This window comes from Erinaceus europaeus, chromosome 4 (assembly GCF_950295315.1).
Source record: "Erinaceus europaeus chromosome 4, mEriEur2.1, whole genome shotgun sequence".
Lineage (NCBI taxonomy): Eukaryota > Metazoa > Chordata > Mammalia > Eulipotyphla > Erinaceidae > Erinaceus > Erinaceus europaeus.
This window is the reverse complement of record NC_080165.1, coordinates 75,769,016-75,794,454: the sequence shown is the minus strand read 5'-3', so window position 1 is coordinate 75,794,454 and position 25,439 is coordinate 75,769,016. Positions and strand designations below refer to the sequence as shown.

Genomic DNA, 25,439 nt, shown 5'->3' with positions numbered 1-25,439 from the left:
CAGACAACCCCACCAATGTGTCCTGGAGCCCTACTTCCCCAGAGCCCTGCTCCACTAGGGAAAGAGAAAGAAAGGCTGGGAGTATGGATCAACCTGTCAACACCCATGTTCAGCGGGGGAAGCAATTACAGAAGCCAGACCTTCTACCTTCTGCACCCCAAAATGACCCTGGGTCCATACTCCCTGAGGGATAAAAAATAGGAAACCTATCATCAGAGGGGTGGGATATGGAGTTCTGATGGTGGGAATTGTGTGGAGTTGTACTCCTCTTATCTTATGGTTTTGTCAATGTTTCCTTTTTATAAATAAATTTAAAAAATCTATAAAGAGGGACCAGGTTATAGTTCACCCAGCAGAACACCACATTACCATGTATAAAGACCAGGTTCAAGTCCCCATCCCCACATGCTGGAGGGAAGTTCATAAGTGCTGAGGCAGTGCTACAGGTCTCTCCTCTTTTTTCTTCTCTCAACCCCATCCACAACCCCAACCCCTAGTCTGTCACCTTCTATAACATGAAATCTAGAGAAATTCTATTTAGCTATATAACTATCGTATGCTATACAAGGTATTGTCTTTGTAATTCTTATGCAGAAACTAGATAATATTGGCCTATTATTCATGTTTTCTGATGTTCCTTCTCAATCCATATCACTGTTCCTAAAATCTTTTTGTTGTTAAAAAAAAAAAAAGTGATTCCATCTCTCAGAGTTTCCATAAATATTGAGACAAATTCATTTCCTGCTTTTTATCCCTTTGTATTCAATACAATTCATTTTTATATTGATCATTAGCACTAACATTTTTCTCATTTCTTTCAGTCTTTACTGTACCTTATGTCCCTGATCTTATATTGATTTTTCCCCATACTTTCAATTTTCAGACTCTTCTTATAATCTTCTGAGTTTCTATCAAAATGCCTGACATTGAATGTTTCTGATACATATTAAGCCAACTAATAATTCCTGAATTTTTTTTCTCTAACCCTAGCATTTTTTTTTTTAAAAACCAGAGTACTGTTCAGCTCTGGTTTATGGTGATGCAGGGAACTGAACCTGGGACTTCGGAGCCCCAGACATGAGAGTCTCTTTGCATAATGATTATGCTATCTACCCCTCACCACTAGCATTCATTTTTATCTTTTCTTGTTGGCAGCAATACTTACAAGTCAACCAAAGGGTCACTCTGGGAAGTACTATTTCTATCATTTTAGTTCTAGTTCTAGTGAACAGAAATATTCACAATCCACCACTACTTTTTTCCCTCCATTCCACATACACACAATGCTTAGTGCAGACTTCCATCATCTCTCTTGGATTAATGGAAATAGTTCCCTTTGGTAACTCCCACCAAATTATTTCTGTGCTCTCATCTTATTTTCAAATCCATTTCTATATAACTACTATAATTAAGTTACTGAAAATGTCAGGTCATAACTTCTATTTTAATTTTAAAACTTTTCAATAGCTCTTCATTTTCCAAAATCGTTTGTGATTTAATTCCTAATTCTGCAATTTTACTTCCTTCCTCCTCCCAACTTCCTTAACTGTAATTTAATTAACAAAACAAAAAAAGAAAGAAAAATTTTAAATTTTATTAACACAAATCCATAGCATTTAAAATAATTTTACTTAAAATTCTGTCATCTTGTTTAGCACAGACTTCCCCTGATGAACATACCAAATTCTCTTTAACCTTGTAATATAATCCTTTTCTTTATGACTATCACTGTATAATCTCACAAAGAAATAACAAAACAAAAAAATTACAAAGATGGTAATTTCTTCTTGCAGGTTATCCCTGTACCTTTTCTATTACTCTGTCACACTACATAGCTGATTCATCTAAAAACATTCAGAATTTACTTTCTTTATAATAGTGCCCACAAATGATCTATAAAAAATACTCAATATATTTGAATTTTTTTAAAAAAGCATTTTGAAGAGTAGACAAAAACAGAAGAGGTTGAAAATATGAATCTAGAATCCTGAGTCAGGACAGAGAACTTTAATATTCTAAGAGAAAATTTATCTTAACAGAAAAGAGAAAAATGACTCTTTCAAATAACAGAGTACTTCGCAAAATGTCTGGAACATAGTCCTATGCTCTTTAAATTTAAATGTTATTGTTATTAATACTATTACCATCAGTGGAAGTGACAAGATCTGGGTGAACTAAAAGTTTTTATAGGTCATAGTTTTGGTCTCAATCTCAAGAATTGTAGCCTTTGCCAAAGCTCTTCAGTTTTTCAAGAAAAATAAATCATTTAACAATGATTTCTTCATTTTTAAAAAGATTTTATTTATTCATTAATGAGAAAGATAGGAGAAGAGAGAGAAAGAACCAGACATCTCTCTGATACATATGCTGCCAGGGAAGCAACTCAGGTCCTCATACTTGAAAGTCCAATGCTTTATCTACAGAGCAATCTCCCGGAGCATAAAGAGTGCTTTCTACTTATTTATTTATTTATTTATTATTGAGAGGGAAGGGGAAATAGAGAGGGAGAGAGACAGAGAGACACCTGTAGCCCTGCTTCACCATTCTTCAAGCTTTCCCCCTGCAGGTGGGGATCAGGGGCTTGAACCTGGATCCTTGTGCACTGTGATGTGTGCACTTACAGGTTGCGCCACCAACTGCCCCTGTAAGAGTGCTTTCTTATTAGATTAGTACATGTGGTAAATAATAGCCAACTTTTGTGATGGATTTAAAATGATCTTTTCCCTTATGGAAATCTTTTTTTTCACCAAGAAACTGTATGGGAAAGAGACCAATTTCTTCATGCCGAAAGTCGCTTTGTTACTATGTATTAAAGCAAATACATCAAATGATTAGTAAAGGGAAATACCAGGCTATTCTTATTTATTATTATTTTTAAACTTTAAAAAAATTTAATTTATTTTGAGAGAGGTGCAGAGAGAGAAAAGAGAAACACCAGAGCACTGCTTAGCTCTGGTTTGTGGTATAGCAAAAGATTGAACCTGGGTCTTTTGGAGCCTAAGGCATGGGATTCTGTTTGCATAACCATTATGCTATCTCCCCACCACTATTATTATTTTTTAAAGACTCAGCCACCAACCTGGGAAAAAGCCCTGAAGCCTAACCAATGAGAGGCCAAACTGAATAGTCTATCTGTATTTTTCAAAAATCTTTATTTATTTGATAGACAGCCAGAAATTGAGCACGAAGGGGGAGCTTGAGATGGAGAGAGACAGAGAGACACCTGAAGCACGACTTCACCACTTGCAAAGCTTTCCCTCTGTAAGCAGGGACCAGGGACTCTAACCTGCATCCTTGCACACTATAACATTTACACTCAACGAGGTGCACTACCACCTAGCCCCTCTTTTTTATAAAGTTATAAATTCCAAAATGGTTTTTACCTTCAGGAGCATCTGCATCACATCTCTTTGGCACAGAAAGGGATGAATTACCTTTATGGTCATCAGAAGTGATATTGCTCTGAAATATGAAAATGCAGTGAAATGTGAATATTCACATATTTTGATTAAAAAGTTGTTACATTATAAACTTTATACTGATTTCTCTTAAACTTTAGTAAATATACTAAAGTGTGAATTTTATACAAAATTACAATTAGAAAAAAACAGCATTTTAAATTTAACATTAGCATTTTTTTCCAACATTCATTAGGATTTTAGGATAAAATAACTTTTCCTCAAATAACCAAATTTTTTATCTTTCCATTGTTGAACAAGAGAAGAATACCTCTGTTCATTTAAAATCATGGCCTTTCTCCTTTTGTTCACAGAAGAATGTTTAATAAGCATGACCTTGTGAACTAGACATAAGGGATAGGGTAAATGGAGAATCAAAGTTACAAGAAATAATAAATATGATTCAGATGATCTAGTATTGTGTTTGCAAATTAAGATAATTCCTGTAGCTTCATGGACATCTGCCACCTTTGTTCCAACCACACTATTAATAATAATCATTTTTAATTTGTCAACATCAATCAGTATTATGCTTGGTACTAATCAAGAATTTGGTATGTTTACTGGACTTTTTGTGTTCCTTATTATATGTAGAAACAAAGAATTTACAGAAGAATAAAGGAGTGATCTTGGCAGACTAAATTAATAAAGAAAGGCTCCTCTGGAGCAAGGATAAATTAAGCCTACAATACAGATTTGACTTGAATTTGCAGGAAGGAGTTGAAGAAGTACTTCAGGAAAATGAAACTGAAAGATATAAGCTGTCTTACACAGGCTGGGAGTATGGATCGACCTGTTAACACCCATGTTCAGTGGAGAAGCAAATACAGAAGCCAGACCTTCAACCTCTGCATCCCACAATGACCTTGGGTCCATACTCCCAGAATAGGAAGAATTAAAGAATAAGAAAGCTATCAGGGGAGGGATGGGATACAGAGTCCTGGTGGTGGGAATTGTATGGAGTTGTACCCCTCTTATCCTATGGTTTAGTCAATGTTTCCTTTTTATAAATAAAAAATTAAAAAAATAAGCTCTCTTATAATGGTTATCACTGGAGTGGGTGGGTAGGACACAGAATGTTGCATGTTGACTGAAGCATGGACCTAAAATCCTATAATTTTATAATCCTATAAACCATTATCAAATGACTAATAACATTTTTAAAAGTGGCTGAATAAGATAAAATATACTGGATTGTAAATAAATCCAAAGCAACAGAGACTTTTGAAAGATCAACATTAAAAAAAAAAATCAGTGTAAGAGGTAAGAGAATGCTTCTCATGCTAAGAGAAAGTACAGTTACCCACAAACAGTTTTCTTTATAAAAATCTCCCCTGTGAGATTTATAGTACTGATAAGCAGACACTGCTTACTATAGCCTTTTGGGGAGTCTTATCATTGATGTTTCAAAAAATATTGTAGAAAATATGAGCGTAGATGAAATGCTGGGATAAATTCACTAGTTCAGTAGCATGAAATGCCTCTAAAGAACCATATGAAAAAATTAAGTGTTCAGTTTTTTTCAAAAACATGTATGAAACAAAAATGCTCATAAATTGAATAAAAACAATTTTAGGAATGTTAAATTTACCCTGATGAAGTAATCTTGTGACAGTTTTCACAAATTAAAAGGCATTCTTCAATATCACTATCTTTAAACTATGAAGGTATTATCAAGTTTAAAATTTTTCACTTACCTCTATTAAGTAATTTTGGCTTCCATACATAACGTATTGGGGAGCAAGACTATAAATCATATAGCTACTGTGAAGGACAATGAGAAGAAGTATCATACAAAGAAATAAGAGAGCCTGGGGCCTGGTTCTAGCTCTTCTGATTTTATATAACTGGAAAGGAAAAGACAATGACATATTACAACACTATGCTCTTTCTATAATTTTTGTTAATTATAAATAATTTAAGCCCTGCTTGAATTCTAGATGAACACAATTCGAAGATTCAAAGTACTAAGAATTCTTAAATATGCCCCAAAACTCAAGAGTAATTAGGACACTTATTTCCCTAAAAATCTTAAGGTTTAGATTTATGTTTAGTTTAGAATTATTGCAAAGCACCTATAACAAAAGGATCTAATAAAGGATCTGTTACAAAATCAAGACCTAGACAATATATTAATATTCACAAGATCTATTCCTCTACTCCTAGACAAATCTTCTGAACTTATTACATTGTTCAGAGTCAAGATGGTTTGTGAAATACCTCTAATTTCATCTAAAGATTGTATTATTAATGTACTAACAATGTATTTGTGTTAACTATTATTTCATAAGAACAGAATATTACCTGCTTATACTCATTTCTATTAAATACGCTTAACATCTTCATATAACCCTCTACTTTAAAATTCAGTTTATGTTAATGTATGATAATCTGACTACAGATATTTTCATCTGTATGGGAGGAAAACTAAAACATGATTATAAATACTTAGGCACAAAATGATTTGCTTTATTTCACTAGCAGGAAAACTGTAAAATGTCTGTTTTATTAGTAGGTTGTACTATAACTAGAGTTGATAGAAATTCAGCAACTAATATATATTTTCTAGCAATTAAAACAGCATCCTTCTGTTTTACTAGTATATTACACTAAAATGTAAGATAATAGAATTCCAATTCCACATGGGCAACCTAAAAAAAAAATGTACACGTCCCTGATACTTTACAGCAAAAAGCAGCTAAATGTGATGAAATATTTTCCATTGAAAGAAAAGTAAAAGTTTACTAGAGATGTAAGAAAAATTTCTTGTACTTTTAATATATGTAGCATCTCTATCTCTTTTGCCTTATGAAACATGCACAAGGTAACTGAAACTTCGATAGCTATAATTATGTAAAATAAGCAAAGATTATAGAAATAAAGGATTTGACATTTTGAGCTAAAGAAACAATGCTACATACAAAGATTCTATAGCAATAAGCTTTTAAAGTCAAGTTCAAATAAATATTCAGCTGGTTTCTTTATTCAGAGTAAGATGGTTTCTTTATTCAGAGTAAGACTACACAACATAGATTTAAATTTGTTTTAAATTATATTATTTATTATTGGATAGAGACAGAGAAATTGAGAGGGAAGGGGGAGAGAGACAGAGAGATACCTGCAGCCCTGATCCACAACTTGTGAAGCTTTCCACCCTACAAGTGGGGGTCAGGGATTTGAACCTGGGTCTTAAAGCACTGTAATATAAGTGTTTAACCAGGTAGACCAACACCTTGCCCCAGATTTATTCTTTTATTGAATAAAGACAGAGTAATCAAGAGGGGAGGGAGAGATAGAGATGACAAGAAAAGACAACTGCAATACTACTTCATCATTCACAAAGCTCCCCCCCCCCCCAGTAGGAGGGAACAGGAGGCTTGAACTTGGGTCCTTATATATTGTCACATTTAAAATTCTTCATTTAGGGTGAGGGTAGATAGCATAATGGTTATGCAAACAGACTCTCATGTCTGAGGCTCAGGTTCAATCAGTTCAATCCCCCACACCACCATAAGCTAGAGCTGATTAGTGCTCTGGTTAAAAAAATAATAATAACAAAAACAAAAAATAAAACACTTAATTTAACCTAAAAATAAGTATAAGAAAAATTTTCTTATGGTCATCATGTTGTATGGCAATTAAACCTAAACTTTGAACATCTTTTTTTTTTTTTTTTTTTTTTTTTTGCCACCAGGGGTTTTCTGGGGCTTCCAACATACTATTTTTTTTAATTTTATTTATTTATTCCCTTTTGTTGCCCTTGTTGTTTTATTGTTGTAGTTATTATTGATGTTGTTGTTGGATAGGACAGAGAGAAATGGAGAGAGGAGGGGAAGACAGAGAGGGGGAGAGAAAGACACCTGCAGACCTGCTTCACCACCTGTGAAGGGACCTGCCTGCAGGTGGGGAGCCGGGGGTTCGAACCGGGATCCTGACGCCGGTCCTTGAGCTTAGCGCCACCTGCGCTTAACCCGCTGCGCTACAGCCCGACTCCCTCCAACATACTATTTTTAAAAGAGAATATACTCATTTTGTAATCATATAATACCAATCTTATAGTAAGGATCATCTTTTCAATTTCACTGTATTCATGGTGCTTCAATAGGTTTCCATGAAGGCAAACACTAAGGAATATATGACTTCTAGTTTGGTGTTATCTCAGCCTTGGCACTATTGACATTTGAAGCTGGATAAATCTGTTATTGGGTAAGGAAAGTGAAGAGGGGAGGAAGGAAACGTCTCTTATGTAGTGTAGGCAATTTAGCAGAATCCCTAGCCTTTATTCACTATATGACAGCCACACTCCTCTAATTATAGAAACTGAAAATATCTTCAAACACTATGAAAGGTATGGAGATAGAAGGGCTAAATTTCCCATGACATAAAAACTATTGTCCCAGAGAAAAATAAATTTTATGTTATTACAAAGTGAAAAAGTTAGTATTTCCATCAATTTAAGTACCAAGATATTCATAACATTAGAAATCTAAGAGAGTCTCCAACAGTGGAGATAATACACAAAATAATGAAAAATAAAAAGGAATGATGTTGTAATGTATACTCACCCTAATCCAAAAGAACCATATTCCAATATTTCGAATCCCCGCCATTGAAGTAAAAATAAAGTACATAATAATAACTGTTATAAGAATATAGTCAAGAGGAAAAACCTGAAAAAAGGTAAAATTAATATATGAATAACTCCAAAGGTCATGTAAAATTAACTGAAATTTTACTATTCCTATTTAGCAAATACCTAAAATATTAGTGCTGATTGAGATAAGACTATTATAAAAGTACAAAAAGAATGCTCCAATAAACAATTATCTAAATTTACTAACTTGTTTAGTACCATTAGCCTAAGAAAAATTCATTAACTAAAAAATAGGGGAAGAAAATCACAAAAAATTTAAGTGGAATTAATGGAAATAGAGTGTGAGTACATGTCTTCATATATGAATGAGTTCCTACGTTTACTTGCTGGCACTGCATAAAAAAGGGTGGAGTAGCTCAATATTATAAACTATACTATAAAGCAATAGTAATTAAAACTACATGTCACTCAGATTAATAGAACAGAATAAAGAGTCCAGGAGTAAAGCCACAATTAAATAAAAATCTAATATATAACAAAGGAGTTAAAAACCATTCAATAAAGAAAAGAAAGCCTCTAAAATGGTATTAGGAAAATTGGACAGCCACATGTAAAGAAAGATAGCTAGACCTACACTTAATACCATACACCAAAATTAACTCAAAGTGGACTAAAGACTTTGATGCTAGACCTGAGACTGCAGTACATACATGATACACTTCAGGATCTTAAAGATGTATTTGGAGATTCAACTCCATAACTAAATAAAGAATAAACAAATGGGACTTTATCAGATTAAAAACATTCTAGGCACCAAAAAAGACTTCCACAAAGATAAAAGAAAGAGGCAACCAAGCAATAGGAGAACATATTTGTATATAACGCATCTGACAAAGAATTGATGTAAAAAAATTATAAAGAAAGCAAACAGTTCAAGTAAGAAACAATCCAATAAAAAAGTAACAAAAGATATGAATATATAATTCTCTTAAAAAAGACATTCATATGGCCCACAGACATATGAAAAGGTGTAGGATATCATTTGTCAAATTAAAAACACAGTGAGATGCCACCTCATACCTGGAAAAATGGCCAATATCAACAAAACAAGAGATAACAAGTGTTACCAAGGATGGCAATGCAAACTGATGCAACCCATATGGAAAACAAATTGGAAAATATCTTAAGTAAATAAAAGTGGAAATACCTTACAATCCAACACCACCACTCCTAAGCATATATATCCAAAGGGCATGGAAGCACTAATTTGATAAGATACATGCATTCCTATATTCATTGCTGCATTATATGCAACACCCAAAATATGGAAGGAACCTAAATATTCAATGACAGATGCCTGGATAAAGAAGTTATGGAACTAATAAACTTAATGGAATTTAAATTTTAAATAAAAATTTAAAAAAAGATGAGATTGTATCATTTGGAACAAAATGGATTAAACTGGAGGTTATTTTGCTTAGTGAAATAAGAGGTAAAAAAACAAAACAACTGCCTGATGATTTTACTCATATGTTAAATATAGATGAGTAAAAGAAATGAACTTGTAAAAGAAAGAAAAAATGAAAACAAAAAAAAAAGGAAGGAAGGAAAGTTGGATGGATGGGTAACAAAACTGCCTTTTAGACTTTGTGGAAACTGTTGTGATTATCAGCGTTAGTGAATGTGGCAAAAAAAAACTTTGATGGAGGGTATGGTGACTTATACACACTATTTATGGATGTGAAAATATATCCCTGACATATAATTTTATAAAAAAAATAAAATCACTAGTAAAAGATATGGAGAAGTATTCTGAACTTGGCTTCTCTGCCATTTGAAAAAAAATTCAAAATAGAGTTTCTCAGAAAAATGCACCTTGTTTTATAATATACCCCAAATAAAATCATATGTGTAACATATTAGTATATTAATATGTCAATACATCAATCTTTAAAGTAATATATCAATATAGAAGTCATATAACATACAACTCAATAGAAGGCACAAATATATTGTTAAGTATTAGCAAATTTAATAAGATCAAAACTATCATCTAAAATGACTTAATTTTTACTTACTGTTTGTAGTAAAGGTAAAAGCATATTCAATGGATTGCTCAAGTTAGTTCCAAAAATTATAAAACCAGAATCTATGCCAGCTGAATGAAGAGCTTTATCCAAACTGAAACAAAAAGTATATTGCATGTATTTATATGTATTACCACATTTTTAGTTAATTTGGAAAGAACATGATCATACCTTAAACATATAAATTCCATTGAGAGAAAGGAAAGTATAAATAGCAAATTTCAATATACAATTATCTTACAGATACTATTCAAATGATATAAGGAAATAATACTGCTATACTTTTTAAAGTAATTTTTGAATTATATAGAAAAATCACCTACTTAAGATGAATAGAATTCACTAAATGGAATTTCTCACAGAAAATGTTTAACATCATAGGATTTATGTTTTCTAGACAGCATGTTTACTACTTACTTTGACAAGAAGAGAGAAATTACAAACAGTAGTGCAACTAAGATGAAAAATATCCCCCAAATGATCTAAAAGCAAAAAAAAGTTATTAAAATATAGTTTTAAAAGCACAAAATTATTTTCTATGAAAGTTGCTCTCACATGACAGTATTCTTACTAAAAGATCCAATATACAATTTAGTACATAACAGCAAGCACTTTCCATATAAAATTTTATTATGAGACTATTTTAGAATGCATACACAGAAGAGGCAAAGCATTTAAAAGTCTTAATCAGTAAGTAAACAAATAGCACTCCTTTCTAGGTCAAATAAAAGGCTTGAGTTCAATTATAGTCAAATTAAACTTCAAAAGTTAACTCAAAAGTACATTATGAAGGGGGTAGATAGCATAATGGTTTTATGCAAAGAGACTCTCATGCCTGAGGCTCCACAATCCCAGGTTCAATCCCCCACACCACTATAAATGAGCTGATCAGTGCTCTGGTTAAAAATTTTCATATGCAATGTGCATATGTATTATTTCATATGCAATGTGTATATGTATTATTTTAAAAAACATCTACACAGTATATATGTATTTAATATCCAATTTCATTCACTCTGTAAACTAACACGACATTATATATTATATAAAAAAAACACATGTACTTGCTATATAAATTTTATCACAATCCACAAAAGTGATTATAACTTGTAATAGTCCTAAAATATAGTACAAGCAATATTGAAGAAATTGTCATGGGTGTCTAACCTGATTAAACACACAATTACTATGTGCAAAGACCAGCATTTGAGGCCCCTTGCTCCCCTATGCAGGAACCAAGCTTCATAAGCAGTGAAGCAAGTACTGAAGTTATCTATCTTTCTCCTCTTTTTTTTCTTTTTTTGCCTCTAGGGTTATTGCTGGGACTTGGTACCTACACTATGAATCCACTGCTCCTGGAGGCTATTTTTTTTCCTTTTTGTTATCTTGTTTGTTTATCCTTGCTGTAGTTATTATTATTATTGTTATTGCTGGATAGGACAGACAGAAATGGAGAAAGGTGGGGAAGACAGAGAGAGGGAGAGAAAGACAGACACCTGCAGACCTGCTTCTCCGCTTGTGAAGCGACCCTCCCTGCAGGTGGGGAGCCAGGGCTTGGATGGGGATCCTTAGGCTGGTCCTTGTGCTTTGCGCCACGTGCATCAAAGTACTTTTTCAAAAAGATTTATTGGGAGTTTAATATATTATTTATTGGGATTTATTGGGAGATTTATTTGTGATACTCTATCCCTATTATCTTATAAACTTGTGAATCACTATCAATCACTAATAAAAAGATAAGAGTGAGACAATAAATAAAATTCCATAATTAAAGAAAAAATACAGTAACAGCTTTTCATATTCTATTTCAAAGACTTTTCCCCACATACCTTAAGAAACAACTAACAAAAACTAAAATCTATTTCTTTCAATTAGGGTGTCAAGTTCTAATATAAACCCCAGAATTCTTATTTGTAGAAAAGTGCAATCATGTAAAATATGCTCAGAGGATAATAACTAATTCATTATATTTAAAATTGTCAACAACTATTACAATACTTACATAGGAATATTGAAGAAATTTTTGTACTTTGCCCAAATTACTAAATGGCAGAACTGTGATGATTTTAATTCTAAAATCCATATACTTAAATACAGTGTTACATATCAAATGGAAATTTTATTCACTGAGAGTTACTAATATAAACTTGGAAGAATGATAGCTAAATTATTTAACTCTACTTACCTTCAGGGGGCGCAAGATACCACAAAATTTTGTCCAACAGCTGTTTTCAATGAATTCTAAGTGTCTCTCTCTTTTTCTAAGTGTTCGCAATCTTTCTTCAAATTGCCTTAATGCACGTTTATCCCTTGCTGGTAAAGGTCGGCCATCTTTGCTCTGCAAATACCATAACAAAATAAAATGATTTTGTACCATTAAAATCGTAACAAAGCATGTATGTGATTAAGCAAATCAGACAACAGACTTTTTAGGTTGGATATGTTGTGGGAAAATTTACAAGCCGAGAAAAAAAAATCCTGGCAATTTCTGTGACAACATATATCTCTATCCAAGGTTTACAAACTTTGAAAGTGCATGCATTAAATACTGAACTTCCACTTGAACTTTCTTTTTCAAATATAAGTTTATGTGTGTGTGTGGGGGGGTGTATATATGTTTATGTGGGGGCTGTGTGTATATCTTTTTATGGCAAACTTTATGTATTTTTATCAGTTGTTCTTCTTAACTTCTAAATTCCTCCTTCTATCCCTTAATATATTTGACCCAACTAGTTCACCTCTCTTTTGTCAAATGACTATGATATTTTAAATAGTATACATTAATTAATGTTCCATGAGTGGTAGAGCAATGCTACAGGTATCTCTCCTGTCTGTCTGTCTGTCTGTCTCTCTCTCTCTCTCCCTCTGTTTCTCACCCTCTAACAAAGAAAGAAAATCACCACCAGGAATGTTGGAATCATGTAGGAACCAAACCCCAGTAATAACACTGATGGCAAAGAAATAAATATATATGCATATATATGAGATACTATACTAACAATTTACTTAATAAAGTTTAAACAGATTCTTAGCATATACAACATTTTGTTACGTACCATGTTCTAGTGCATGCTCAATCTGAAATCATAGATTTAATAAATACAATACCCAAACACCTATTAGTAAAGAGATTAATATGCTTAGAATGATCCCTTCCGTAATGACACTACAAAGCTCCTCTGGAACAAGCCATCCCCTTTAATATCTCTTTCGCTTCTCACATTGTATTATAATTATCACCTGACCCCAAGGAGGGTTTGATTTAGTAGGCTTTGGATAGGGCCTGGAATTTTTACTTCAAGTTTTTGGGCAAAGTGATCTGAATACTAGTTCCTTAACTTCCCTTTTAATGCTTTTTTTTATTTTGTTGGCACATGAATTTAAAACATGATGTTCAGTATAGACTTATTTTGATAAGTACTTTCTTCCTTTCTAATTTGACAGTTAAAAAAAAAAAAAAAAGATTGACTCTCAGGAAAGAGATACAGTAAGAGCACTAGAGTACCAGTTAGCTTTGGGTGGTACTGGGACTGAGCCTGGGACCTCAGAAGTGTCTGTCCTATCACTGCATACTCTTTGTAGCTAGCCAGGCTTTTATTTATTTATTTATTTATTTTTTTACTAGAGCACTGCTCAGCTCTGGCTTATGGTGGTGCAGGGGATTGAACCTGGGACTTTGAAGCCTCAGGCATGAGAGTCCTTTTATTTTTTTAATCATTACAACAAGTTGACTTTTTACCAAATATACTTTGGCACCTATTAAGATGTCAATTACCTAAAATTAATACATTGTTGTATGTTAATTTATCTCAAATACAACTAAGTTGTGTGTGTGTGTGTGTATATATATCAGCTATTAAATATAGTGAATTCACCTTCTTCACCTCATCTTAGATGGAGCTTGAAGGAATCATGATAAGTGAGATAAGCCAAAATGACGATAAATATGGGATGATCTCACTCATAGTCAGAAGTGATAAATAGTAACAAAAGGGAAAACACAAAAGCAGAACCTGGACTGGGTTTGGTATAGTGCACCAAAGAAAAAGACTCTGGAGCAGGGGAGATTATTCAGTATCCTGGAACATGATAGCAGAGGAGGACTTAGGTAGAGAATTAAAGAGTGTTCTGTGGGAAACTGAGAAATGTTACACATGTACCAACTACTATATTTTACTATCAAGTATAAACCATTAATTCCCCCAATAAAGGAAAAATATCTCAAACACCCCTCAACTGTACATATTTCTCATTTATGATCTATATATTACTTTAATATATACTCTAATGTATCATTACTGTATTTCAGGAATAAATCTAATTTGCTACTAGATATCCCTTCATAGTATAGATTGCCAATTATTTTATATATCAAAAATATCTGCCCCACTATTTTAAAACTTAATTTTCTCAACCCTTCCAAGAAAGATCAGTATATCTGTGTGTATGTGCCACTATCATCAGGTTTTTACATTAGGATTATTTTAGTTTAGTGAAATTACAAAACCTTTTCATTTTTCCCATGTTCTACAAATAAGGTTTATCTGTTACTTGAAGGTAATATAAGAAGAAAAACTGAGCTAGAGAGATAGTATAGTGGTTATGCAAAGGACTTTCATGCCTGTGGTTCAATCCCTAGCACTACCATAAGCCAGAGATGAGCAGTGCTCTGAGGTTTCTGTATCTTTCTCTCTGTATCAATCTTATTAAAATAAAATAAATAAAAATATTTTAAAAAAGAAAAGCCTTTACTGTATTTTTGAAAGCTTAGTCTCTTAGCAACTGATTATATGTAATACTCAACTTATTTAGTCAGTACATAAACTTGATCACAAGTGATATAGTAAAATCAGAATTTACACATAGAATCAACATATCTGGAAACTTGCAAGGTCTTGATTATATATAAGCAGATATTTGGTTTTGTTATGATACTAAGAGGAATTTTCAGGCTATCAGTGTCCCTTATGTCACAGAAGATAAATCTATGAGTTTGTAAATAATGTGTAAATCACATCAGAAAGTCATTCAAAGACAAAAATACACTTTTATGTTTCCCTACTATAATAAAATTCTTACTTTTGATTTAATTGTTTGAATGTGTTGTTCCACTTCTTCAATGTCTTCAGTGTTTTCTAAACGTTCATAAGTAGCACTTCTAGTACCTTTTATTAGATTTAAAGGTAATGCTGACATTCCATAGGCCTAACAAAAAGGCAAAATGAAAATGAGTTTTATTAATACTATTTTAACATAGTGAAAGTATCTTTTAAGATAGTTACAAGAAGTCTAAGTAGTTGTAAAGAGGCATAGCACTAAAGAACACTGATATCTGGAAATGATTTATCATTATATTACCTCAAAATTATATTTATGTCATATTTATAAGTATGTAGAGTTACAGTTATAATAATAGCAATTCCCAGAATGGAAAATATCTATCCCTTAAAAGGCAAGCTGCAAAAATTTATGTAAATATGATACTTTATCAAAGTAGTAAACTACAACTGCATGTTAATCAGTGGTTACAATATGTTACTGAGTAAAGACAATTTGCAAAAATATTTTCTATGAGAGAAATAATATTCTCCAATTATATAATGTTTACTCCTATGTAAAAGTCAAGTTTTTTAGTAAATATGTGGTTAGTATAGCAATTATTTGCATAAAGTTTATTTATAAGTTATAAATACTGAAGATCAATCTTTTGCTAAGTTAGTTTGTTTTGGTCAGAGATCCACTCAGCTAATCTCTTATATATATATGGTGATGATGAGTTGAACCTTGCACTTCTTGCATACAACTGGAAGATCTCCTCGGCCCAAAGCTCATTTGCTAAGTTTTTAAATAATTTTCCTACAAATGGTTTTCAACTACTACCAACATTAGGAGAAGTAAGCATATGATTATTTTGTACTAACCAGTATTGAACTAGCCAGTTCCAAATAATAACTTTATTGTAACAAAAACATAATGTCTAAGGCCATGCAACAATTATTCATAATTATCCAATATTAAATTCTTAGAAACAAAACTGACATCTATTGACTGCTGAAACAAACTCTGAAGCAGATACAACATTATGAATTTTAATCTGTTTGCATCCTCTCCCTACACACACCACCAAACTACTTTAACTAGTCTTTCCTAAAGATAAGATGAAAAAACTAGAATTTGGACAATGAATATGAGAAGAAAAAGCAAATGATATTTTTTAGGCTTAACCCCGCCTCTGTATAACCAAAATATTTTGGGTGATCTTGTATATTTTCTCTCATATTCTCTGCTACTAGGTTATCAACTACAAGAACAACTTCAATTATCTTTAGTGTTGTTTTTAATTATTTTGATATTCTTTGCTTATTCTCCCTTAGACAGAAACCATAATTCAAATTGCAAAGTATAAAAACAGATACAAGGTTTCTTTAATGAAAATATAAATAAATATCATGACTAGGAGGAAATCCTAGACATCAACTAGTCCTACCAGGTAGTATACTGTAAGGACATAGAAAAGCATAAAAAAGAAAAATAATCAGATTTAAAATAATACAAATTTAAATATTTTATGTTTAATGAAATAGAGACAGAGAGAGCCCAGAGCATTTGCTCAGCTCTGGTTTATAGTAGTGCTGGGCATTGAGCCTGGGAACTCAGACCTTCCTCAAGATGAAAGTCTTTTGCATAAACATTGTGCTATCTCCCTAGCCCTAAAACTTATCTTTTTAACATTAAATTTTATATCTTTAAAGCAATAAAAACACAAAAACAACAGCAAAGGTGTGGAAGCCAAAATATCCCATAATTCCTTAAATCTCCTAATTCTACATCTGAAAAAAAGGATTATAATTTTTAACACTTTTTAAGTCTATACTGCTACATAATACTTACTAACCCTCTGCATATATTTCAATGCAAATATAGTATACAATACTTTTTACAGCCAAATACTGAGACAAAAATATTGTGCTAAGCCCAGCTTATGATCAAGTTTCTTACTCCCATCCTCCCAAATATCTCTAATCTTAATGTACCCCATATTTGCTATTCAGTACTGGATGAATTTGGGTCCTATAAATATATTTAATACTTAATACTATTTCACAAGGAATCAGTTGTTTTAGTTATTGTTAACATGACCCATGTTTATAGAGTCTGTCAGGTATAAAATCATCTAAATTATTTCCTATTTCCTTTTTAGCTGTTTTTTATTTTTATTTGTTTGTTAACCACAGCACTGCTCAGCTCTGGCTTATGGTGATACAGGGGATTGAATCTGAGACTTTGAAGCCCCAGGCATGATAGTCTCATTGCATAACAACTACACTATCTCCCCACCTAAATTATTTTTAAAACTTCATTTGTTTTATTTATGTATTTATTTGTCACTAGGATTACAGGAGGGATTCAGAGTCCACTGCTCACAGTGGCTATTATTTTTCGTTCTTTTACTAACAGAGACAGAGAGGAGGGAAAGGAGGTGGAGGAGACACCTGTAGCACTGCTCCATCACAAGTGAAGCTTCACCCCTGCAGATGGAGAGCAGGGGCTTTAATCATGATTATGAAGGTAGGTAGCCATGCAGGAATCTAGTACTTCAGGGCAGTATTTTTTTTTCGGTTATTTATTTACTTTTTAATTTAATAAAGGAGACATTAACAAAACCACAGGATAAGAGGGGTACAACTCCACACAATTCTCAACACCAGATCTCCATATCCTATACTCTTCCTTGATAGCTTTCCTATTCTTTATCCCTCTGGGAGTATTGTCATTGTGGGATGCAGAAGGTGGAAGGTCTGGCTTCTGTAATTGCTTCCCCGCTGAACGTGGGCATTGACTGGTTGATCCATACTCCCAGACTGCCTCTCTTTCCCTATTAGGGTGGGGTTCTGGGGAAGCAGAGCTCCAGGACATATTGGTGTGGTTGTCTGTCCAGGGAAGTCTGGTTGGCATCATCTGGAACCTGGTAGCTGAAAAGAGAGTTAATATATAAAGCCAAACAAACTGTTGAACAATCATGGACCTAAAGCTGGAATAGTGCAGATAAAGTGTTGGGGGGGGGGGTACTCCATTTTGTAGATAGCTAGTAGGCATATTTTAATTATATTTCAATCCAAAGGGCCTGTGGCTATACTAGTTTGTTTGCTGGGGTTTTTTTTGTTTGTTTGTTTGTTTGTTTTTGCCTGAGCCTGAAATCTGATATGCAGGTGGATCCAAGTTATTATCTGGGGAGATGATGTCATGGCTGGAAAAGGGACAGAAAGCTGGATCAGGGAAAAGAGTTGCTCCCTAATATGGGAAAGGGGTATAAATATTGTTGACTGTAAAGCCCACCGATTTGATTTGGTCTGGGACCTATATTCAGCTTAGGAGCCTATGTGACCTCTGCATCCCTGTAGATAGGAGCTCACATTCTGTGGTCATGAGTATGAACATTCCAAGCTGCCCCAATTTCAGGACCCATCTTCCTCAGGTGTAGCATAGAGTATGTTGTCCATCCTCCCTTTGGAGAATGGAACATTCTCTACCACTGTTGATCCAAGCTAAGGGCAAGGTCCTATTGGGGGGGGGGGGCACAAAGGGGTCTAAGGGCAATACTTTTTTGGTCACCTTTTTTTTTTTTTTTTTTTTTGGTACTGGAGTTTCATGTAAGATTGTTAAAGAAAAAGAATGCTATTTTGCTGTGTTTTTTTCAATGTCAAATAGAAGAACTAGACTTATGAATTAACTATAATGGCCTTATCCAAGAATAGAGTCATGACTTAATGCCTACCAACCTTATGTCATACCTCTGAATTGTTCATTGTTCTTAAAACACTCCAATTTCACACTATTTCACACTATTTCAAGCACCATGCTGCAGTGCTCTCATCTAGGATTCCTACTTTCTTATCATAATTCATTAGTAAATTTCAATGCCCCCATGGTTCAGCTTTATGACATCATGTCTGAGAAGTCTTTCCTTCTTATAAATATACAAACTTATTCAATTATAGTACACATCATTGGGCATTAACATTATTGGTCTCCACATTTGTTTTACAACTAAAGTAGCCAAGCATGGCTAATAAGAATCACTGAGAAAGTTCATAAAAGTTATATTTCTCAGCCACACTGGTAGTATGGTAAACTAGTTAATGTCATAATTAAGTTTTAATTTATTTTCTCCTATTTTTTTCCAGGAGCACTTATTAAATACAGTAAGTTATCTACAGATACTTAACTGCAATTATTTTAAATAAGTAATATGAATTATATATGTAAGTGAAATTTATATATTACCAAAACTGGAGTGAATTCTTAATAGCTGAATTCATTAGATTTTAGAAAATGAAAATAAGCCCTCGGTGACTCACAGAACCAGAGTATTTCTTTTTGATTGTATAAAAAGATCTGCTAAATTAAAGTGATCACTAGATTACCTAGCTTTTAGCTTGGTTTTGAATTGCATGTTCAAGTTTCAATGATTATTAGGATATTTAAGTGTACACTACTACAAGAATGACGCTACATATTGTACAAAAACACTTGACCAAAACAACTTTTACACATTTAAACAATATGTTTTTTAATATAACCTTAGTCTTCTTTGGGGGAAAAAAAAAAAACTTTTTTCAGAAAATACAAAACTTATATTGCTTACTACTGCCCTCTAGTGAATAACTAGAAAGTGAACAAGGCTAAAGATAACTGCTTCTAAGGTATGTCATAATTGTCTCCAATTTCATTTCAATTTCTAAGAATAAATTACCACCTATATTATAAAACCCAAAATGTTTTTTTTAAATACAGGTAAACAACAAACATGTCTAATACTTTCTATGCTTTCTAGTTTAGAACAGCACCTTTTCCATATCTTTATTCATAATAATTTCCAACATTTAAACTTGAAATTATTGCAAAGGGTCAAAAGCAAGGACTGTCTAAGAAATGAATACAAGTCCTACACATATTTATAGCACTTTTAATCCAAGAACACATATGCCATTATGACTAGTGGAAGTTATTTGTTTAGTTTAAACTCAGTAAAGACTTGCCCCTTATCTAGCTTTTTATTGATGGAGCTAGACCTTCATTTTAAGTATCAACTGATTCTGAAACATCAGTATAATCTTGATGCATCTTATAAACAATGACCATGAAAATATAAACAATTTTCACATAACTAATGCCTTTTGCCATTTGCATTACTTTCTCAGGTGAACTACATAAGTTCTTGATAAAAATATTGGTTTACAACCCTTCAGCTTCATTACTCTGGTGAGACCTTTCCTTTCATAGCGTTCTCTAATTCCATCCCAGGTGGATCACATTCTAACAAAGTCCCAAAACCTACATATATACTGTGAGAGAGAGCATATGTTCAAATGAATCCATAAACAAGGGCAGAATATATACCTGAAAGCAGAAGTACACGAGAGTTTGCAGTGAGTACCCCCCCAACACTTCCTCTCCACTATTCCAACCTTTGGGTCCATGACTGCTCAACAATTTGTTTGGCTTTGTATGCTAACTCTCTTTTCAGTCACCAGGTGCCAGATGCCATCAGGATGCTGGCCAGGCTTCCCTGGACGGAAGACCCCCACCAATGTGTCCTGGAGCTCCGCTTCCCCAGAGACCCACCCTACTAGGGAAAGAGAGAGGCAGACTGGGAGTATGGACCGACCAGTCAACATCCATGTTCAGCAAAGAAGCAATTACAGAAGCCAGACCTTCCACCTTCTGCAACCCACAACGACCCTGGGTCCATGCTCCCAGACGGATAGAGAATGGGAAAGCTATCAGGGGAGGGGATGGGATATGGAGATTGGGTGGTGGGAATTGTGTGGAGTTGTACCCCTCCTACCCTATGGTTTTGTTAATGTATCCTTTCTTAAATAAAAAATAAATTAAAAAAATATATATTGGTTTAAATTATTGCTTAAAATATCATAAATACTATTATGATTTGACATTGAGAAAAAAGTTAACATCTAAGGAGTTGTTTTTTTTTATTTTCCCTTTTGTTGCCCTAGGGTTTTTTTTTTTTTTTTGCTGTTGTGGTTATTATTATTGTTGTTATTTATGTCATCTTTATTAGATATGACAGAAAACGAGAGAGGACAGGAAGACAGAGAGGGGGAGAGAAAGACAGACACCTGCAGACCTGCTTCACCGCCTGTGAAGTGACACCCCTGCAGCTGGGGAGCCTGGGGCTTGAACTGGGATCTTTATGACGGTCCTTGCACTTTGCACCACATGCGCTTAATCCGCTGCACTACTCCCAAGAAAGATATTTTTAATAAATAGAATAGTGAAACAATTCAACATTTACTATATAACTCCACTACAAAATTCCAATTCCATATGTAATTCCAAGTTTTCTTGAAAGGTAATAGTTAACACCTTAAATAGCTTAAAGTGTGGGTCAGGTAGTGGTGCATCCAGATGAGTGCATATATTGCCATGCATGAGCACCCTGGTTTGAGCCCCTGCTCCCCACCCACAGGGAAAAACCTTTTCTTTAAATTATTTTTATCTTTATTAATTTACTAGATAAAGATAGCCAGAAATCAAGATGGAAGAGGGAGATAGAAAGGGAGAGAAACAGAGAGACACCTGCAGCCCTGTTTCACCATTTGCAAAGCTTTTCCCCTTGCAGGTGGGGACCAAAAGCTTGAACCTGGGTCCTGGCACATTGTAACATGTGCGCTCAATCACCGGGCCCCCAGGAGGAAATCTTGATGAGTGGCAAATACAAAAGACTTGCCTTCACATGAAAAAACAAGTATCAGTAACAACAAAAACTATCAATAGCTTAAATTTCTATAGAATGAGTATGTCAGGGGAGTCGGGCGGTAGTGCAGTGAGTTAAGTGCATGTGGCGTGAAGCACAAGGACCGGTTTAAGGATCCCGGTTTGAGCCCCGGCTCCCCACTTGCAGGGGAGTCGCTTCACAAGCAGTGAAGTAGGTCTGCAGGTGTCTTTATCTCCTCCTCTCTGTCTTCCCCTCCTCTCTGCCCTATCCAATAAGGACAACAATAATAATTACAACAATAAAGCAACAAGGGCAACAAAAGGGAATGAATAAATAAATTAAATAAATAAATAAATAAACAAATAAATAAGAAAGTTGTAAGTTCTCAGTCTCAGGAGACCAGGCAGTGGTACACCAAGTTAAGGAGTTAAGCACACATATAACCATGCACAAGGACCAGGGTTTGAGTCCCTGCTCTCCACCTACTAGAGGAAGCAATGAAGCAGGTCTGCAGGTGTCTATTTTCCTCTCTCTCACTCTATCACCCCTCTCTCCTCTCAATTTCTCTCTGTCCTATCAAGTATAAAAAAAAAAGAAAGAAAAAAAAAGGAAAAAAAATGGCTCTTGGGAGTGGTGGATTCGAAGTGCTGGCACTGAGCCCAGCAATAACCCTGGTGTAAATTTTTTAAAAAATTAAAATAAGGTTTTATTTTTTAATTATTATCTTTATGTATTTATTGGATAAAGACAGTAAAAAATGGGGAGGGAAGGGGGAGATAGAGATGGGAGAGAGAGAGAGACACCTGCAGCCTTAATTCACTGTTCATGAAGCTTTCATGCAGAGGCAGGTGGGGACTGGGGGCTCAAACCTGGGTCCTTGCACATTGTAACATGTGCACAAAACCAGGTATGCCACCACTCAGCCCCCAAAATGTTTTTCTTATCTCATATTCTTCATAGTTTTTGTATTGCCCTTACAGATTTGTTTACTCTTTTCCCATTTGTTTCTCCTAACTTTTCAATATCATCACTTGCCTGTAAATTTCAAAGTAACTTTACAAGTATTTTTACTTTCAAAAGCCCTTAAGAGACATTTCTGTTCCCATTTAATGGAAAATCTCTCTCCTAATAAGGTCAAAGTCATATCCAAGATCCAACATGATGAATCAGTTACAAAAATTAGACTTCAACTTTTCCTTTAACCTGTTATTATCTACCTATTGTGTCTTAGAGGAGGATACCCTACATGCTAGACATATATTCTGTGAGATGAAGGGTAATTACCCACTGATATCAGAGGACAAATTTCTCATGTAGTAAGTAACCACATTAAAAAAAGCAATGAATAATAAAACTGAATAACCACTTAGGGTGGGAGATACTAAAATGTATAACTTTAGACTTTATTATATATTATGACACTTGAATGATTATATATCAAAAAATTCTATCATACTAACAGCACGTTTCTTTTATGCCTAAAGGAAAATATACTTGGATAATATTTTTTAAAAAGTTTTTATGATAACTAGTATCTTTACAAGAATCAAGAGTGCTTTAAACAAAGTCCATTATTCTGAAAGGTTCTACATAATTTTTTAAATATTTATTTATGATTTATTCCCTTTTGTTGCCCTTGTTCTACATAATTTTTAATACTTATTTATTGGTTTATTCCCTTTTGTTGCCCTTATTATTTTATTATTATTGTTATTGATGTCATTGTTGTTGGATAGGAAGAGAGAAATGAAGAGAGGAGGGGAAGACAGAGAGGGAGAGAGAAAGATAGACACCTGCAGACCCGCTTCACCACCTGTGCCCAAGAATCAATGCCCACCAACACATGGGAGTGCTATGCTATAACTCACTCTCTGTCTCTTTGTCCCTTTATCTGAATGAAAAAGTATCCCAGGAACAGTTAAATTGAGCAGATGTGAGGCCCCAGCTCCACAAAAAGGAAGGGAGGGAAGGAGAGGGTAGGGGAGATGAGGGGAAAAGAGGAAATGAAAAGGAGAAGAGGAGGGGAGGTAAAGAAGGGAGGGGGAGAAGGAAGGGGGAAGGGAGGAGGTAATCTATATCTTCAAATTAGATGAATATTAAATCACTAACATATCTAGCTATGGTTCAGAGTTCTACTATGCTTATAAATCACCAAATCTCTCATTGTATAGCATATAAACATCAAGTTCACAAGTCATCAAATGTGTTTCAGAATATTAAAGATTAAATTTTACAATACAGACAAAATGGCTTTGACTTAAATGAAAATTAACCTCCTCTTAAGAAAACTAAAAAAAAAAAAATGAAGGCACTAAAATATTAAAAAGGTAAACAGAATTAAATTGAATATATTAGTAAGTAAAAGCAATGCTTTATATAGTGACTCTTTAATCTTATGCCAATTATCTGCACTTACTGTGTAAGTTATAGCTGCCAACATTCCAATCAAGGTCAAAGAACTAATTGAAAATGACAGTGCAGCTAAACCATCTGCAAAAAAAGAAAATCTTTGTTAAAATGTATGGAATTATTTTCCAAATGTTTATATTCAATGTATCAATTAAATGTCGTGCTTCTCAGCTTTTGGCTAAAATCGAGTGCAGCAACACATCAATTAAATATTTTTTAAAAGGTGTTTCTATACATTCTGAAAAGATAAATCAACATGTATTATTAACTTGTCCTTGAAGTGCTAACTCAAATGGAGAGAAGAGTATTTAAAGAATACTTCACAAATTGATACATAAAAGATCTTTCAGTCTAAGAGTGTCTTTTCCTTCACATCTTAAAATTAAAGAGAAAATTACTGCCTCTAAAATCTAAAACATGTCAGCAAAATATTAGGTGCAAACAAGGTGGCAAAATGTTTCCTGGCCTTTCTCACTGGCATATCTTGAAAAATAATATCACTAAGAAAAGTCATTGACCTTCATTCTTTTTAATCTCTCCTCTCAATCTTGATATTCCCTAGTTGTTTTGTCCTTAATTTTCAAATATGTTTTTAAATATATAATGAACCAAAAATTTCAGAGTTTATTTCATTCTTTAACATGAACAGTTTGGTGAGCTTGTCCACTTGGTAGGAAAAAAAATAGAAATACTGTAGTAGTTAGTTAAACTTAAGAAATTTAAAAAACTTAAAGGAAGGTCAATGAGTAAGGAACAGGAGTGACACTTTCAAATAATTACATCAGATTATACAATGAAATATAATCTTCATTTTCATACAATGAAGTATGCCAATTTTAACATTCTTAAAAGAATAACTAATCTTTGTATTTTTAAAACAATTGGACATATTGATTTAATTTAAATACAGGTCTCATAGAACCAAATATAATATTTGATTAGGTTAATGGATCAGTATTAATATTTCCATAAATTAAAAAGTCAATCTATATCAAACAGATGTCTGAGTCCTATATAATAAATGAAGAAAGTACATTATCAAACAGATTCACAAATTATGCATGGTAAATTTTAAAGTCTTAATTTTTATAACTGTATTACCATATAGTTTAAAATCAAAGATATCTGTATACTGTTACTTTTTTATTTTA

General features: G+C 33.5%; 1 protein-coding gene across 1 annotated transcript in view; it reads right to left on the bottom strand.

Annotated features, from left to right (window-relative positions):
- The window catches only part of LMBRD1 (LMBR1 domain containing 1), an 84,584-nt gene that overhangs the window by 17,620 nt on the left and 41,525 nt on the right, over positions 1-25,439 (bottom strand). The window contains exons 7-14 of the mRNA XM_007529031.3: positions 24,296-24,369; positions 15,219-15,344; positions 12,325-12,477; positions 10,557-10,621; positions 10,131-10,233; positions 8,024-8,128; positions 5,156-5,305; positions 3,384-3,462 (exon numbers count right to left, since the gene is read on the bottom strand). Of these exons, the coding sequence (XP_007529093.1) occupies positions 3,384-3,462; positions 5,156-5,305; positions 8,024-8,128; positions 10,131-10,233; positions 10,557-10,621; positions 12,325-12,477; positions 15,219-15,344; positions 24,296-24,369 (855 nt within the window). The remainder of the gene's footprint in view (positions 1-3,383; positions 3,463-5,155; positions 5,306-8,023; positions 8,129-10,130; positions 10,234-10,556; positions 10,622-12,324; positions 12,478-15,218; positions 15,345-24,295; positions 24,370-25,439) is intronic.